Source organism: Bidens hawaiensis, unplaced genomic scaffold (assembly GCF_021521415.1).
Source record: "Bidens hawaiensis isolate Kalapana, Puna unplaced genomic scaffold, B.hawaiensis_p1.1 tig00018745_1, whole genome shotgun sequence".
Lineage (NCBI taxonomy): Eukaryota > Viridiplantae > Streptophyta > Magnoliopsida > Asterales > Asteraceae > Bidens > Bidens hawaiensis.
In genome coordinates this window covers 167,309-182,677 of record NW_027492838.1, presented here as the reverse complement: position 1 = coordinate 182,677, position 15,369 = coordinate 167,309, and the positions used below count along the sequence as shown (strand labels likewise).

General features: G+C 34.8%; 2 protein-coding genes across 2 annotated transcripts; both read right to left on the bottom strand.

The window, feature by feature from the left end:
- Nucleotides 1–1,729: 1,729 nt before the first annotated feature.
- LOC143556822 (RING-H2 finger protein ATL10-like) lies at nucleotides 1,730–15,051 on the bottom strand. Its single transcript, XM_077046058.1, has 4 exons — nucleotides 14,810–15,051; nucleotides 12,721–12,818; nucleotides 1,918–2,319; nucleotides 1,730–1,884 (listed from the first exon to the last, which is right to left on the bottom strand). The coding sequence occupies exons 1-3, from the start codon at nucleotides 14,966–14,968 to the stop codon at nucleotides 1,947–1,949; spliced, it is 630 nt and encodes a 209-aa protein (XP_076902173.1). The 5' UTR covers nucleotides 14,969–15,051; the 3' UTR covers nucleotides 1,730–1,884; nucleotides 1,918–1,946.
- LOC143556793 (uncharacterized protein At2g38710-like) lies at nucleotides 5,428–8,189 on the bottom strand. Its single transcript, XM_077046034.1, has 5 exons — nucleotides 8,041–8,189; nucleotides 6,505–6,624; nucleotides 6,169–6,283; nucleotides 5,931–6,024; nucleotides 5,428–5,848 (listed from the first exon to the last, which is right to left on the bottom strand). Exons 1-5 carry the CDS (start codon nucleotides 8,145–8,147, stop codon nucleotides 5,649–5,651), a joined length of 636 nt encoding a protein of 211 aa, XP_076902149.1. The 5' UTR covers nucleotides 8,148–8,189; the 3' UTR covers nucleotides 5,428–5,648.
- Nucleotides 15,052–15,369: the final 318 nt, after the last annotated feature.

The window sequence follows — 15,369 nt, the reverse complement described above, 5'->3', positions numbered from 1 at the left end:
GTCACTTAATTTTCATATGTTATTAAGTTAAAGGTTTTAACATGTTTTTTTAATGTTTTTTTAGTTTCACATAGGAAATCTTTTTATATTTTTTTTATGTTGACGTTGAGTGGTGACGTGAATTTTATTTTTTATCTTTGAATTTTAAAATAATTAACGTTTTTTTATTTTTTTTAATTATAACTACATATATTGCAACCCCCACATCTTATCCTCCATTTCTTTCTTGACGCACATAAAAATTAATGAGACTCGATTTGAAGATTTAGTGACCCAATTTGAGAAAAATATGCATGAGTGACATAATTGGAACAATTTTGAAAGTTGGTTACTATTTTATGAGAAATTCCCTAAAAATTAAACAAAACTTGTTTAAAGGAGAATTTTGAAAAGGTAATTAATATACATCAATTCATTCATGGTCGATGGCAAAACCGAAACCGAAGTCATCGGTTTTTGAATATACAAACCGTCCGGTTTCGGTTTTTGATTATTTTTGGTTTCGGTTCGGTTATAGTCGGTTTATTTCAATTATGTGTAGACATTGCAAAAAAAAATAAAAGATGAAGATGATAATTTTTAGCTTGTAAGAGTGTATTAGAGTAACACAAATATATTGAACACAAAAAAAAAAATTAGACCCATGTTACGTGGAACCATATGTATACAAAGTTGCTAGAGCAATAGAGTTTAAAATTCAACAAAGTTCTCAACCAAAAAACACTAAAAAGTTTAGTTCTAATCTTTATTCATCATCTTGTTCATCTTCAAAGTTTAATCCCAGTCTTCATAATCTTCATCACCATTAATCGATTCGGTTCGGTTTTCTAAAAGTGGAAAACCGAAGTGAAACCGAAAATTCGGTTTTTCACAAAAACAAAAAAGTAACCGTCGGTTAATGCTTCGGTTCGGTATTTTCGGTTAATTCAGTTTCGGTCAGGTTAATTCGGTTTTTTGCTCACCCCTAATGGCTAGCGATTGTGGACGTCAACAATGAGTGAAGACGGAATTGATGATAAGTGGCGATGACCCATGAAGGTGGGCGAAAACTGATGATGAAGGTGGTGGCTAAGGGTAGGGGTGCAAACGAGGGCTCGGCTAGTTAAATATATTTACAATTGTAGCATGTCCCTTTCTGGCATTGATATATACAAACACATCATATAGTTGTGTTGTAAAGTAGTCCTGGACCAGAAAGTCATGTTGACCTGCAGTGGCGTACCTAAATTTTTTTTTCTACGGGTTCAGAAAATTTCAAGGACGGACGATCGATTGTTTATCACTTAAATTTGGGTTTTCTATTGGTTCAATGTCAAAATACACAAGCAAATAACACTAACACAAAATTTTGTACGGGTTCGGCCGAACCCATTCCCCTAAAGCTGCCTACCCCTGTCGACCTAAAGAATTACCAAAATAACTTGATACGAACACGTTACACCAAACCTGACTTTATTACTTTTGTTTAGGGCGGCAATTATGATCCATTCTTCAAATAACGACTACATTTAAAAAAGAAAAGTTGCATATGTTCGTTCGGGTAAACTCAACCATACAACAAGCCAATTTAGCTACCCACATATTAGACGATAGGTAGAAGTAATATTATGTTTACAAAACTTTCTAACCACGGTTCAAATAGGCCAACACCACACAAGCATTGGAATGTAATAATCATATTAGGGCCAACGGGTTTATTAGTTTAATTTAGCTACACTCATATTAGATCGGTGATAATAACAACATAAGTCGAGACGACCTCGATACAAAAAAAGTCAACTTTCTAGATACATGTATACAGTTATGGCAAAAACAATCTATGTACTTATCAAACTGACTTTTTAATATTTACATATACTAGTAGTAGACAAAACAAACAAATTCCTAAAGAGATGGCAAACACCTTTGGGCCTTGACTTCTTTGACATTTTACCATCTATGAGTTCTTAAACATCCGACGGGCTTTCAAACTGTTTGTTCACTGGATTTTTTGAGCCAGCTGGACCATCATTATCATTCATGTTTGAGCTATTTGGTCCTGCTTCATGTACACTGTCAGTTGACCGTGGTTGACTATTAGTAGTAGGGGCCATCCTATAACTGTCATCTGCTCTTGATGAGAATCCGAGGGCTGAACTGAACATGGGCTGCATCGAGCACCGTTTGTCAAATACTTCACGTAATGAAACCCGACAAACGGGACACGTGCAGTGTTGCTGCAGCCATATGTCAATGCATGATGAGTGGAAAAAGTGTCCACACGAGGGCAAAATGCGAAGCGTGTCATCTGCGTGGTAGTCTGAAAGACAAACTATACATCTACAAAAAATAAAAGAAAATGGTCAAAAAGTCAACCGTTGACCAAAACTTTTTTAAGATGGAATCATCATCATCATCGTACTCAGTATATCCCACCAATAGCAAAGCTATGGTAGGGTCTGAGGAGGGTAAGATGGAGGCTGCTTCCGGTGAGACCCCCGGCTAGATAGTAGTTTTGCATCAAGCCTTGGACGTAAGGCACATAGCACTCAATTTCAACCCCGTCCCTTAAATGTTCATTAATTGTTTTATCATTTTTAACTTTGAGGACAATGTTAAGTGTTCTTACATTGAGGACAATGTAAACCTCAAGTGTGGGGATGGGGGAAATTTGAAAATTTTAGCCCGATAGTATCTCGAAGAGTGTTCAGAAACCAAAGTTGTTAACTGTCAATTATTGCTATTAATACCAAGTTATAGGTTTCTGGTCATGGTTGGTTTGTCAGCTTCTCATTAGTCTTACTCACAAATATTTTTATAACGAGAAGTTGAAAATGGGGTCGTTAGGCGGGGATAACGAGTCATGGGGACAGTTACACATGTTTATATCGTCAACCCTATTCCTCCGGTACGTGTGTGAGTTGACCCAAATATATATAATACACATATAATATATAGTAAACACATGTCATTTGAGTGCTTTCACTGATGTTCATGGATTACGGGATCGTAGTTGGCAAAATGCAAAAATGATAGAGGCAACTAGGTTAAGCCTCGTCTGGATGAGCGTGAGTATGGGTACTGGGGGGTTGGGGCCTCATTATTACACATATTAGGTGAGGTTAATGTGAGGGGCGGGGGGTTGGGTCCCTTAGAAAACATTTCTTGGACTTATTTTTCGTTTGTTTAACCCCGACATTATGTTACGAGACGATCCGGCTTACTAGGTTTATTTGTATATGTAACTGTATTTGTTTTTGTTTTGTATTTGTATTTATCTCATTGTTAAGCATCACGATATTATGCTTAAAAAAAAGAAGACAAAAAGATGTCTGTTTATATTCAGTTATGTATTCTGTAGTTCGTTGAAGTTCGTTTATGTTAAAAAAAATGAAAAAAAAATTGTGAAATTAGTATGTGATAGTTGCTTATTTAGATGTATATAATCAGTTAGTTAGTTGTACGGTTGTTTCGTTTATTTAGATGTTTTGTAATAAGCCGGGTCGGACCGGTTGAGCTACTTAAATATTTCCCTTCCATACCCTTACACCTGGCCCCGTTACAACCCTTTTAAAGATCTCTTGATTTGCATTTGTGCCAAAGCAGCTTGATGGATTAATATGTACTTATGAGTGATATTGAGAGCTGAGTGATACTGGCACATCTTTTGCTAGTCCATATATTAAACCGAGAGGAGAGATGTTATATTACGAGTGGTATGAGCATGTGTGCCTTAACCGGAAACAAAGTACACCTGTCTGAGCGGCTCTATTATTTTTATTATAGCATTTAACCGTATTTGTGAGATATCAATCTAAAAACAGTGTCAGTCTGGGAAACTGGGTATGACCTTAAACCTTACTAGTATTAATGGCGATAATCTACATACCTATGATGGAGGTCGATGTTTGCTTTAGAGTTTTGCTTGAGGGCAAGCAAAAGATAAGTGTGCGGATGTGATGGTCGGTTAATTTGTATATGTTTTAATTCGTTTATTAGTTAGTTTTAACTGTTTATTCGAGAACTATCGATACTTCATACGTGTTTTATTGGAATTCAGGTCATAGGCGTTAAAGTACTCAGTATGGACCTATTGTGACACGGAATGAAGACCCGGGATGTCCAGCACGCAAAACGAGGAAAAGAATGGAGTTTGCTGTAACATAGTCCCATCGCGGTACGCGATGGGTTTGCTGAAGTCCCCATCGCGTACCGCGATGGGAGATAAATGAAATGTTGACTTTGGGTCAATCGCGGTACGCGATGGGCCCTAGAAGACCCCGTCGCGTACCGCGACGGGTGTGCAGACGGGAAATTTTGGTTATTATCATCCTTTTCATCATTGGAAACCCTAACTCGGTTTTGACGAACCATAGGCGATTCCAGCAGCTCCAAGAGGCGATTTCCACTATCCTAGCTCGTGTCAAGACCATATCTATGATCCATACCATCCGTATCGAAGATTTGATGATGTCTCGGCTCGGCTAATCTCCTAGAATCGCACCCGGGATGTATAGTTTGTAACCATTTACAGTTTTTCTCATGTGATTAAGAATACTTATGTTTTGATTATTGAAGATTGATATATGATTATTGATGTTTAGTATTTCTGTGTGTTCGGCCGGTTTAGGTTTACGTTGGTCTGACCGATCTGTTATCAGTTGCTAGATAATTAGTCATACAACTGTTTGGTTAGATTGAATACGATAAAACGTACAATTACCCTTAACTGAGTCACACTGGCAAGGACTGTTTGATAACCAGTGTCGTGTGTAAAGTAATTGTTGGCGTCTCAGGTTTCGTCTGGTTGATCAGTTTTTAGTTAATCGTTAATAATCAATTTGTTAGGTTGCATGAGATACTGTTTGGTTGTTTACTTGAATTCCCAGGTGTGGTTTGCTTTGTTAACTGCTTAATACTCGTTTACTTGTACGTTGCTCAGTTTTCTAAATTCAACTTAACTGCGTTTGTGTTCAGCACTAAATCTGTTACTTCATAATATTGAAATTGTTTACACGATTACATTGACCATATACTCCTGGTGGATACGATACCTTACTTATCCTATCTATATAGTTTAACTAGGTTTTTGATTGACTTGAACGACGGTTATCAATGGGTTCTGCTTAATTATACCGGTTAAACATGTTAACCCATACATGATCCCTTTTTAAACCGGTCAGATATGACAACCAAAACCAGATCATTTTCATGTCTTAACGAAAATTGCCACCTTTACTCACCTTTATGTGAGTTTAGCCTAAAGCGACAACCACATAACAGATCTCATCGTAGCACATCTATTTGGTTATAACACCAAAACTAAGAATCTTTAATCTTAGTCGTTTATAACGCCAAGTCAAGCATCAAAACTTTGAAGTCAAAAGTCAAATGTCAAAAGTCCAATACAATGGCAACCACCAAGTCATAGAACAACATAACACACTGAAATAAAACACACTTGCAATATTTTAGTGCCAGCAAACATTAAAATCCAACATGGCAGCATCAGTGGACTTTACATACAAGTCCACCAAATTTTACAAAATTACTTACAACTTGACCACAATTCTTAAGTATGCAGGCGGGTTGGATTTGCCCGCCCTTAACGGGTCACCTTTTTTTCTTAAATTACTTCAGAACCAAAATACATTTATGGTTCCGACCAGTCAATGTGATTTGATACCAACAACAGACGGCTCACCGCCTCGAGTTTTCTTCACATAGCTCACATAATCGCCATAGTGCATTGTAAATAATGTGCTCTGGTATCGGGTTAGCTGGATACGCTTCCTAACTGATTCAGTTATGGTGCCATTGTACCCAGCTTTCCTCATCAACGAGTCAATGGCTTCTATTTTTGTCCAACCTAAAAACAATTTGTTTTAATAATATAAATTAAAAGAAAAAAAATTAACAAAAACCATCAGCATTCAGCACCAAAAGCTAACCTTCTTGAGAAGCAATTTCGGGTAGGTATGTGGCATTTCGCTTGGTATTATTATTGGGGTCGGTGAACTCGATTATAATTCCATGCTTACCGACCTGCAAGATAGGATGGGCTCAAGAACAGTTTAAAAACAAAGTAAAAACGAACTCAAATACACATATATAAATAAAGTTGTTTTTTATATACATGTAATTAAAAAAAATAAAAGAAGTCAAATAGACTTGTACAATGTACAGTACCTCCCAATCGAGATAATTAGCAGCGTTTTCATAATTAGTAAGAAGGGAAACTGTACATTGCAAGTACGGTAATTCTTTAGCTTGGATCGGTGGGAATCGCCGATCCCTAAAAGCACTGTGAGAAAAAAAACACATAATATATTAACCTTGCAGGTAGGTAATATATAACAACCCATTATTGACTTTCATCATATTTTATCTCGATTAAGAGGTTAGTGAGCCTGTTTATACACCATAGAGTTGTTTGGCATTGTGTTTTGGAAGCGATCAAGTGATAATGACATATCAGTAATCAGACATGCATTTTATGCTAATTATGAATGGTAGAAGACCTACCTTATTATGGCATAATCCTTGAAGCCGGTTATTATGCAGCGAGCTTCCAAAGTCCCAATGCATCCACGTAAATGAGGTTCCTCGCCATTAGTCGCTTTCTTCCAAGTGACAAACAATGGGCTGAAATCACAATATCCAGATATGGCCTCCATTACAAGAAAGTTTCAATCTTCGAATTTATATTATTAAAATGTCTAAAATATTACTCAATCATGATGATTACCATCTTGTGACAGAGATTTTTTTTTTCTCTTTAAAACTAGATCCTTTTATATTTCATAGAAACATCCAAATGATTTACAATGAAGTGGCAGGTAAGCGGACAACAAGCTGCGCCGCAACCCCCTTTTGGATAGCAAACCTAATCCGACTAAAAACAAAGTTTTGATTCTTATGGGCTGATACGTTACTATACACAACTTTCTGAACCCTATTCAAAAGGTCCACGGCATCCGGAGCTAAGAAACCAAAAGTGTCAAAGGCGAAGGGGATAAACACGTGTTGATTCTCCAAACAGAGATTATAAAGCTCGGTTCTATGCAGTTAATGTGGAAAAATACCCGATATCGGTTATCGCAGTGGGATATCGGTAATTTTAATATCATGCAAAATTTATATTATATATATATATATATATGTATTGCAATTTAACATTAGCAATTCAGTATACTCTCCTACCAGTAACAAATTAACCTTTTGCAACTTGCGAAACACTAACAATTGTAGCAAGTAGGAACTAATTAACACTTAAAAGTTAAAACACTAACATTAAACACTAAAAATCAACAATTAAGACTTAAAACTGATATCGCCATATTGGGAAAATCGGTGATATATTGGTCCAATATCGGTCATATCATTGATATTATTGGTACCGATATTCTGACTAATATTCAGCTAGAGGTCCGATAATTGCTAAAGCACTGATATTGACTGCGTAGGCTCGGTTTTAAAGAAACACCACTAACATGCTATCCATACACCACTGATAATTCATATGAGCTTATGACTTTTTCACCAAATCATACGGGTCATATGCGGTATGACCCTATATGGCGATGATGTTAATGGCCAAGCATAAGGTGTTATACGTACCGTATACAACTCGTGTAAATTAACTGAAAGAAGTAAAAGTTCGCTTTTTACGGTCTTACAGAAGCAGCCAACTAACTAGAGGTGCACAAACCGGTTCGGTTTGGTCAACAAAAAAAGTCAAAACCAATTTATGATCAGTTTCGATTCATATTAAAACCGGTTTTTTAATCAGTTTATGGCATGTTCTGGACCGGTTTGGCCGGTCTCGGTTCAATTTAAACGGTTACAATCTCGAAAACTATAAACCGGTCCTGAACCTACGATTCCTATCGGTCCCAAACCAGCTCGATGTCGGGTTGGGTTCGGTTAACCGGTTGCAACGTGAACCTCTACAATTAACCACAAAACCCCCCAAAAAAGGTATAACATTTATCACTAATACTCAAAACCAGTAAATCAATAAGTGATGGATAATATTAATATTAATAATAATATTATTACTGTTGACCGTCTTCATCGAAAGCAGGAGGTGGGACTTGTTCGCCGTTGAAGTGGGCCACCAGAGTATCAAAGCAATACACCACCATTTCCTTGTTTGCCGACACCATATTATTATTATTATTATTATTATTATTGCTGATTAATTCTCTCTGAAATGTTAACAAACACCAAAACTGATCAAATCACCGATTACGGTTATCAAATTCAATCAAAACTGATTAAATAAAAAAATACCTGGGAATTGGTGGTGCGTGTAATCGATTATTATCAGAAGGATGATGGAGTGTTGGGTGTTCTTTATAAGATTCCGGGATTATAATTATATTTATTATTATTATTATTTAATATTATTATCTTATTATTATTGAAGTAATGGTTGGGTTGTTTAAATGAAGGTGAAATTACTCTCCTGTCCTTGGGTTTTGATGTATTTGTTGATGTGCCCTTGGATTGTTTTCTTTTATAAAGTAACCACTGAAGGTCCCACCGGAGAAAAATATAGGGAATAATGTCGTCATATGAAGAAATTCTTCAAAAAGTGTAAAGATAAATAACAAGTTTTGTAACATTTGATGACATTGATCACTGGTTTTATGAGATAAAATTTCTACCTATAATCTAATGGTGTTTATTCTTTTAAAATCAAGGTGATAGGTTAAATACGTACGTATAAGATTAGGAGATTTTAGGTGAAAAAGAAATTTGTTTTAAAAAAAATTGAAAAACAAATTTCTATGCTACTTTTTAAGCTTGTAAAGTTAAACTTATGAATCATGTTGTTTTCCCTTCAAGACTCGAAATCATGATTTCCTCAGGAAGGAAACCCTTAGAGAAAACCTCAATGATCACATTACCGGTATGCTAAATATATTTTATTCAAATAGTAAAGTGTCAAAGTCATTCTTGAGGTTTGATTAATTATGCGATTTTCATCTAAAAAAATTGATTTTTACAGCTGGACCATCGAGGTCTTTCAATTGTTGCCAATTTCGTCCAAATCATTAAATTGTCTTAGTTAACTAAAATATGATAAAATGTCGAAACCAAAGTCAAAAAGTATAAATTTTCACTTTTTGGTATAAATTCTCAATTTTGTTTAACACTAGTTTTGGTATAAATTCTCAAATTAACATTTGAGGACTTAAATAGTCCCTAACTTGTTATACGGTTAATGGTCCAGTATTAGAACAAAGCTCATAACTACATAAAGGTTATTGGTTCGAGTCCTGTAAAGTAAAAAAGAAATTTGTATATACAAATTTTAAATAAATAGCCTCGACTTTGTTGTATTAGTATTGGTGTTGGTTTGCAAGAGAGAATCGAAACAAACATATAGCGTATATTAAACCAACAACCCAACTCAAGAAAATGAGCCGAAAATTTTTTGGAAAATTAGTCGATTCATGATTGACGATTGGTTCTATTCATCTATGTAGATATTAGAAGTGTGTGCTAGCAACACCTAAGGTTTCATAGAGTGTTAACGGTTTTTTAATCCTCACACATGCATTCTGCATTACTTAAAGTCTTAAACTCACAATCTTTTGGTTGGAAAATGTACTACTTTATCATCAAATATAAGTTATTTTATAAGATGTGATCAATTTTGATATAAAGTAGTTTTTATGTCAAACTATATTGTAAATTTGTAACCATCACTAACTTATAGAAAATGATTAATCACCATTGAAAATAATTTTGGCAATGATATAAGGTAAATTTACACGACTAGCTTCTTATAAGATGATAATCTTAGTAAAAATGAACATATAGTTTGATAGACGTACCTTTTTTTATATATGATTAATGACAGGACTTTGTAGAGATTTAGGATTAAGATTATAGACTTTTTATATGAAAGGTATAAATTTGACTTGCCTTTGTTTAAGAGACTTAATTTTTTTTATGCTTTTGGTTTTTGGAGGCCGTTACTTTTTTTTTTGTCCGTTGTTAGTATTTTCTTTTCACCATATTTTTGTTATTTATAGCTTACTAATGCTATTTGTTTAGTATTAGATTTCATGAGAGACACACTATGTTTTCAATTATATGTATTTTCATATCCATATATATTTGTCTATATCCCACTCTCTACATACCCATATAGCTTCGTGCCTTCGTTATGAGTGGATATTATTGGCTACGTTGGTTATTGTTGTTGAAGATCATATAAATCAACTTGGTGAATTCCAAATGAAGCAACGTCTATGGGGTAGTTTGACCTATGCATTAAACTAATATGCCTATGAGATGAGGACCTTATGCTAAACTCCAGTTATATAAGCAAAGCGTGAAAATGATGGTTAATGGCCACTTACGAGTACACGTATAAGCAAAGGGTAAGCATTCAAAATTAGGGTCATTGAACCTCGTACATGCAATTTTGAAAGAAAAAAAATATCAAAAACCGAGGTATAACTTTATATGATTTGAAATCAGATCAACTTTAATGACACTCCTAAATTCTTGTGAAATTGTATATGCGACTGAAAACTTAGTAAAAATGAACATTTCATGTGTATATTTTGATTAAGATCAACTTTAATGACACTCCTAAATTCTCATGAAATACTATATGCGACTAAAAACTTTAATTTTTTTCACGTGTGAGACAGTAAAGATTATTTCCTTAGTTCACTTATAAAGCATTTATATTAGCAAAATACGCTACCTATTTGTACTCATAGCGAAATAATATATTTAACTCTATAAATTTAACTATACTATTAAAAGAAAGACATATTCACCACATAGTATGTTAAGTGTACAAGTTTCTCATTTAACAAATTTTACTTCATTATCTATTATGGTTTAATTAATATGTATATATTTACAACCTTTCATTTTGATTTATTTTAAAAACAAATACAAATTATTTTTAATAATCTATGTATTTTAGAAAATATGCAATTTAAGCATTTATTAATATTTATTATGTAATATATTATAATTTATAAAATAATAATGTTCATTATGTCATTCGTATATATATATTTGACAATTTTCTATATTCTTTAATCTTTTACTCGTGTGCTAGAGGAGAAACCGACATAGTAATATTCTCATACAAGATCTTGGACCAATTGAAATTTTTTAACCGAGCTGGGGGTTTAAACCAACAAAAACTTCAATTGTCGGAGGGTCAAAATAGAAAAACAAAATTATCATCTGAGTCGAGTCGAGTCGTGTTAAAAAGAAGTCTTGACAGGTATTCTCCGCCAGACTCCTTCATCTTGCTCACGAAGCAAAACCATATCACATCCCACGGATCAAACCCTAATTCCATTTCAGGTATCATCCATCATCTTCTCTTCATCTCACAATTTACGGCACATAATTATACTTTATTATATTCCCTCTATTTGATACGATTAGGTAGATCGATTGATTCATTTCATTACATCTTACACTTCCAATTATTGATTCTCACAGCTCATCTTATAATTCCACCCAAACTATGTGTTCTAGGGTTTACTCATCTCTCATATGATCTTCTCATATAGGCTTCAGTTAGGGTTAATTTGGATCAGTGTTGTAGAAATCGCTAGACAGCTGTGGGGTCGGGACTAGCAATTAATCAGGATTAATCGGCTTTCAATTTATATGTAGTTTTTCAAATATACATACACACACACACGATATTTTATATATAATTTTTTTTTTCAATTTTGATCTATTTAATCAGCCCCGACTAGCGATTAATCGGCATCGGGATTTTTACAACCATGATTAGGATATCCGTGTGTAGGCTATGTGTTTCAAAGCTTTTGGATCATCTGATCTCAATCAAACCAATATAGTTGTGGCTGCTCTCATCATCATCATCATCATCATCATCATCATCATCATCATCATCATCATCGTACTCGGTATATCCCATCAATAGCAAGGTCATGGTAGGGTCTGAGTAGGGTAAGATGTAGACTGTCTTACCTCTACCCCATAGGGATAGAGAGGCTGCTTCTGGTGAGACCCCCGGCTCAATAGTAGTTTTGCATCACGCCTAGGACATAAGGCACATAACACTCAATCATCGGGACACCGGCCGATTGGTGCATGTACCCTTGCCTTTCGGCTATCAACGCCACCACATGATATCTGCTTAACCTTTCGCCACTTTCAACGTTATTTTCATGAGATTAGTAAAATAACGTCAAAATTAGTGCAATTTCACTTTTGCCCACCCGAGGGTTCACACATATATACATCATATGTGCGCACCGCAAGCAGTGCAATTTTTTAAGATGGAATCTGTGGATAATATGCAGTTGATAGCTTCTAGTTAAAGAGATTTAAGTATTAACTTGACATTCTTACTTTGCTTTCAATATAGCTCACATGTCACATCATTGATCCATTGAAGCAAACAAACAGTTCAAGAAAAAAGTTTGACCTTTCCAAGTCAAACTGAGCATCTTTTGTTTTGCAACTTCAAGGTTGTTGTGGGAATATAAGTTTTGACAAGAAAATTGAATGTCACTATAGAATCTTGATAAATAAAATAAGATAGAATTGTATAAAGCTTGCATTTTTATAGAACATAAAGATTAATTTCTTATCAAATAGACCAAGACCTTAAAAAACCACTCGATTCAAAAATGCAATTTTTTTTGCTACATTGCAGAAAGCATTATCCTCTTTACAAAGTTTAATTTAGGTAGTTTTAAAAGGTATACTTACTGAGCATCTTTTACACAAGAAAAGAACGGATCGCTATACTTCTTTGTTGGGAAGCTTGTTGCAACAAAAGAGTCAACGCCGCGCATGTCACACTCCCGCTTACAACACAAAAGGCAAAAATTAATCATAGATAAACATGTGAGCCATCGTCGAAAGTAGAAACCATGAAACACAATAATTGGAGCCTTGACCAATTTGTAAAATAGAATAATCGATACAAAAACATAGGTGAAAAACAATGAGAATTTAACACATTCCATACACGAAATCAGGGTTGTCAATTCTTGACACGATAAAAAACAAGACATGAAAATACCGTATTTTGAGTTGTCGTGTCTAATATATTTAATAAAGAAATCGTGTCTGGGTTGACATGTTTACCTGTTTCATTAAATGGTTCGTGTTAGGATGCCTAGTTTAATCCGTTTAATTAAACAGGCCGTTCAGTCAACCCGTTTATGACACGTTTAACCCATTTATTACAACTTACCAACCTGTTTAACAGGTTTACAACTTGATTATAACCCTTTTACAACCTGTTTGACTCGTTTAGATACATATGTTAAACAAGTAGCGTTCAGGTTACATGATATTTAAAGTATGTCCGGGTTAGGGTTGATATCTCTTACACGAAATAATCGTTTAGTATAGTCTTCTTTCCGTTTAAAGTTGCACAACTAGATGCTTAATCTGGTAATATTATATAAAAGTCTTTACCAACATGAGTACAACTTCATGAATTATCACATGACTATAAATTTTGAAAACCTTTTTATAGTTTTATTCACACTTTTGGCCAGCTATTCACCTAAAGTTATTCCTTAAAAACCACTTATCACACACCCATGTTCACAGTACCAGAATTACAAAGGACAGCCAGAAAGCTAGCAATTGAATACTTATCTTTTGGAGACATTATTTGAAACTCGAAATTTTGGACTAATGAAACAATTATTTAAAAAAATTATCAAAATTTGAGTCCTCATCTTCTTCAAATAATACTCCTAAAATACTAAATACCTGACCCATGGTTGCAAAAGTCAATAGGTGCAGTCAGGTTGGTCGACTGAGGAGTTGCTAGTACTCGGTCCAGTCCGCGAGTACCCGATAATTACTTTTCAAGGCAGAGTACTCGGCCGACTAGACCGATAATATTAATTACTAACCTGACCCAACTGGCCCGAAAATTCTAACGTTTTCACGTGGGCTCGCCTGTTTTCGGTGGTCAGTTTTGTTCAAATTGAACAATCATTATGACCCGACCCGAAAATTCTAACTTTTTTTTATGTGGGCTCACCTTTTTTCGGTGGTCAGTTTTGTTTAAATTGAACAATCATTATAACCCGACCCGAAAATTCTAACGTTTTTTTTTTGTGGTCTCACCTTTTCTCGGTGGTTAGTTTTGTTCAAATTAACACAATCATTATGACCCGACCCGAAAATTCTAACGTATTTTTTCTATGGGCTCACCTTTTTTCGGTGGTCAGTTTTGTTCAAATTGAACAATCGTTATGACCCAACCCGAAAATTCTAATGTTTTTTTTTCTGTGGGCTCACCTTTTTTCTATGGTCAGTTTTGTTCAAATTGAACAATCATTATGACCCGACCCGAAAATTCTAACGTTTTTTTTTTTCTGTGGGCTCACCTTTATCCGGTGGTCAGTTTTGTTCAAATTGAACAATTATTATGACCCGACCCGAAAATTCTAACGTTTTTTTTTCTGTGGGCTCACCTTTATCCGGTGGTCAGTTTTGTTCAAATTGAACAATTATTATGACCCGACCCGAAAATTCTAACATTATTTATTTAGGCTCGCCTTTTTTCTGTGGCCAGTTTTGTTCAAATTGAACAATCATTATGACCCGACCCGAAAATTCTAACTTTTTTTTTTTATGTGGGCTCACCTTTTGTCGGCGGTCAGTTTTGTTCAAACTTCAAATTGAACAATTATTATGTACTCCGACCCGACCCGATACCACGAAAAAAGGTGAGCCATAGGAAAAGAATCCTGTATCCGCCACCGGACACGTGTGCTTCTAAATTTAGAGAATTAATAAACTAATAAATAATAATAATAATAATACTTACAGCGTTTAGATCAGATCCAGAAGACATACGAATAGATCTTCTTGCAGATATGTAATGAATCCGAGCACAGATCAATCTAGTACACACAAACACTATGAACATAGTACTCACTGTAAACCCAATTACAGTCATCACTAAATTAATCCCAGGAGACATCATTTAATCAGCTGAACAACCAATCAATCACTCAAGAACTGAAACTTTAATATTCTAAAACTGTTTGTTCTCTAGAACCAAACGATAGTCTGTTGTTGTCTGTTGTCTTGTTGTTGTTGGGTATATGTTCTTGAAATCTCATTGTTTGTATCATAGACAGACAGATGTTTGTAATGATGGGTTTGAAATTGTTTATTGATGATTGTGGAGGGTGATGGTGATGGTGATGGTGATATTAGAAGAGTCTACAAGAAATGATGGGTTGTGATTGGGAGGTGTGACTACAAACAAACAACAGTGCAAGATTATAAATTTTGCAACAATGAAAATGATTTGGAGTGGACTGAAGATTTTATAGGGGGGTTGAAACTAGACCCCTTATGTTATGTAGTTGTTTCAATTAG

What these genes read in the sequence shown, in the direction of transcription:
- LOC143556822 (XM_077046058.1), bottom strand. Translation starts at nt 14,968, where the DNA reads ATGATGTCTCCTGGGATTAATTTAGTGATGACTGTAATTGGGTTTACA. An exon ending in CTGGATCTGATCTAAACGCT is followed by an intron (nt 12,819 to 14,809) that starts GTAAGTATTATT and finishes TTGTGTTGTAAG; the next exon opens with CGGGAGTGTGACATGCGCGG. An exon ending in TCTTGTGTAAAAGATGCTCA is followed by an intron (nt 2,320 to 12,720) that starts GTAAGTATACCT and finishes TATTTTTTGTAG; the next exon opens with ATGTATAGTTTGTCTTTCAG.
- LOC143556793 (XM_077046034.1), bottom strand. Translation starts at nt 8,147, where the DNA reads ATGGTGTCGGCAAACAAGGAAATGGTGGTGTATTGCTTTGATACTCTG. An exon ending in TTCGATGAAGACGGTCAACA is followed by an intron (nt 6,625 to 8,040) that starts GTAATAATATTA and finishes TTGTGATTTCAG; the next exon opens with CCCATTGTTTGTCACTTGGA. An exon ending in CGAAATTGCTTCTCAAGAAG is followed by an intron (nt 5,849 to 5,930) that starts GTTAGCTTTTGG and finishes AATTGTTTTTAG; the next exon opens with GTTGGACAAAAATAGAAGCC.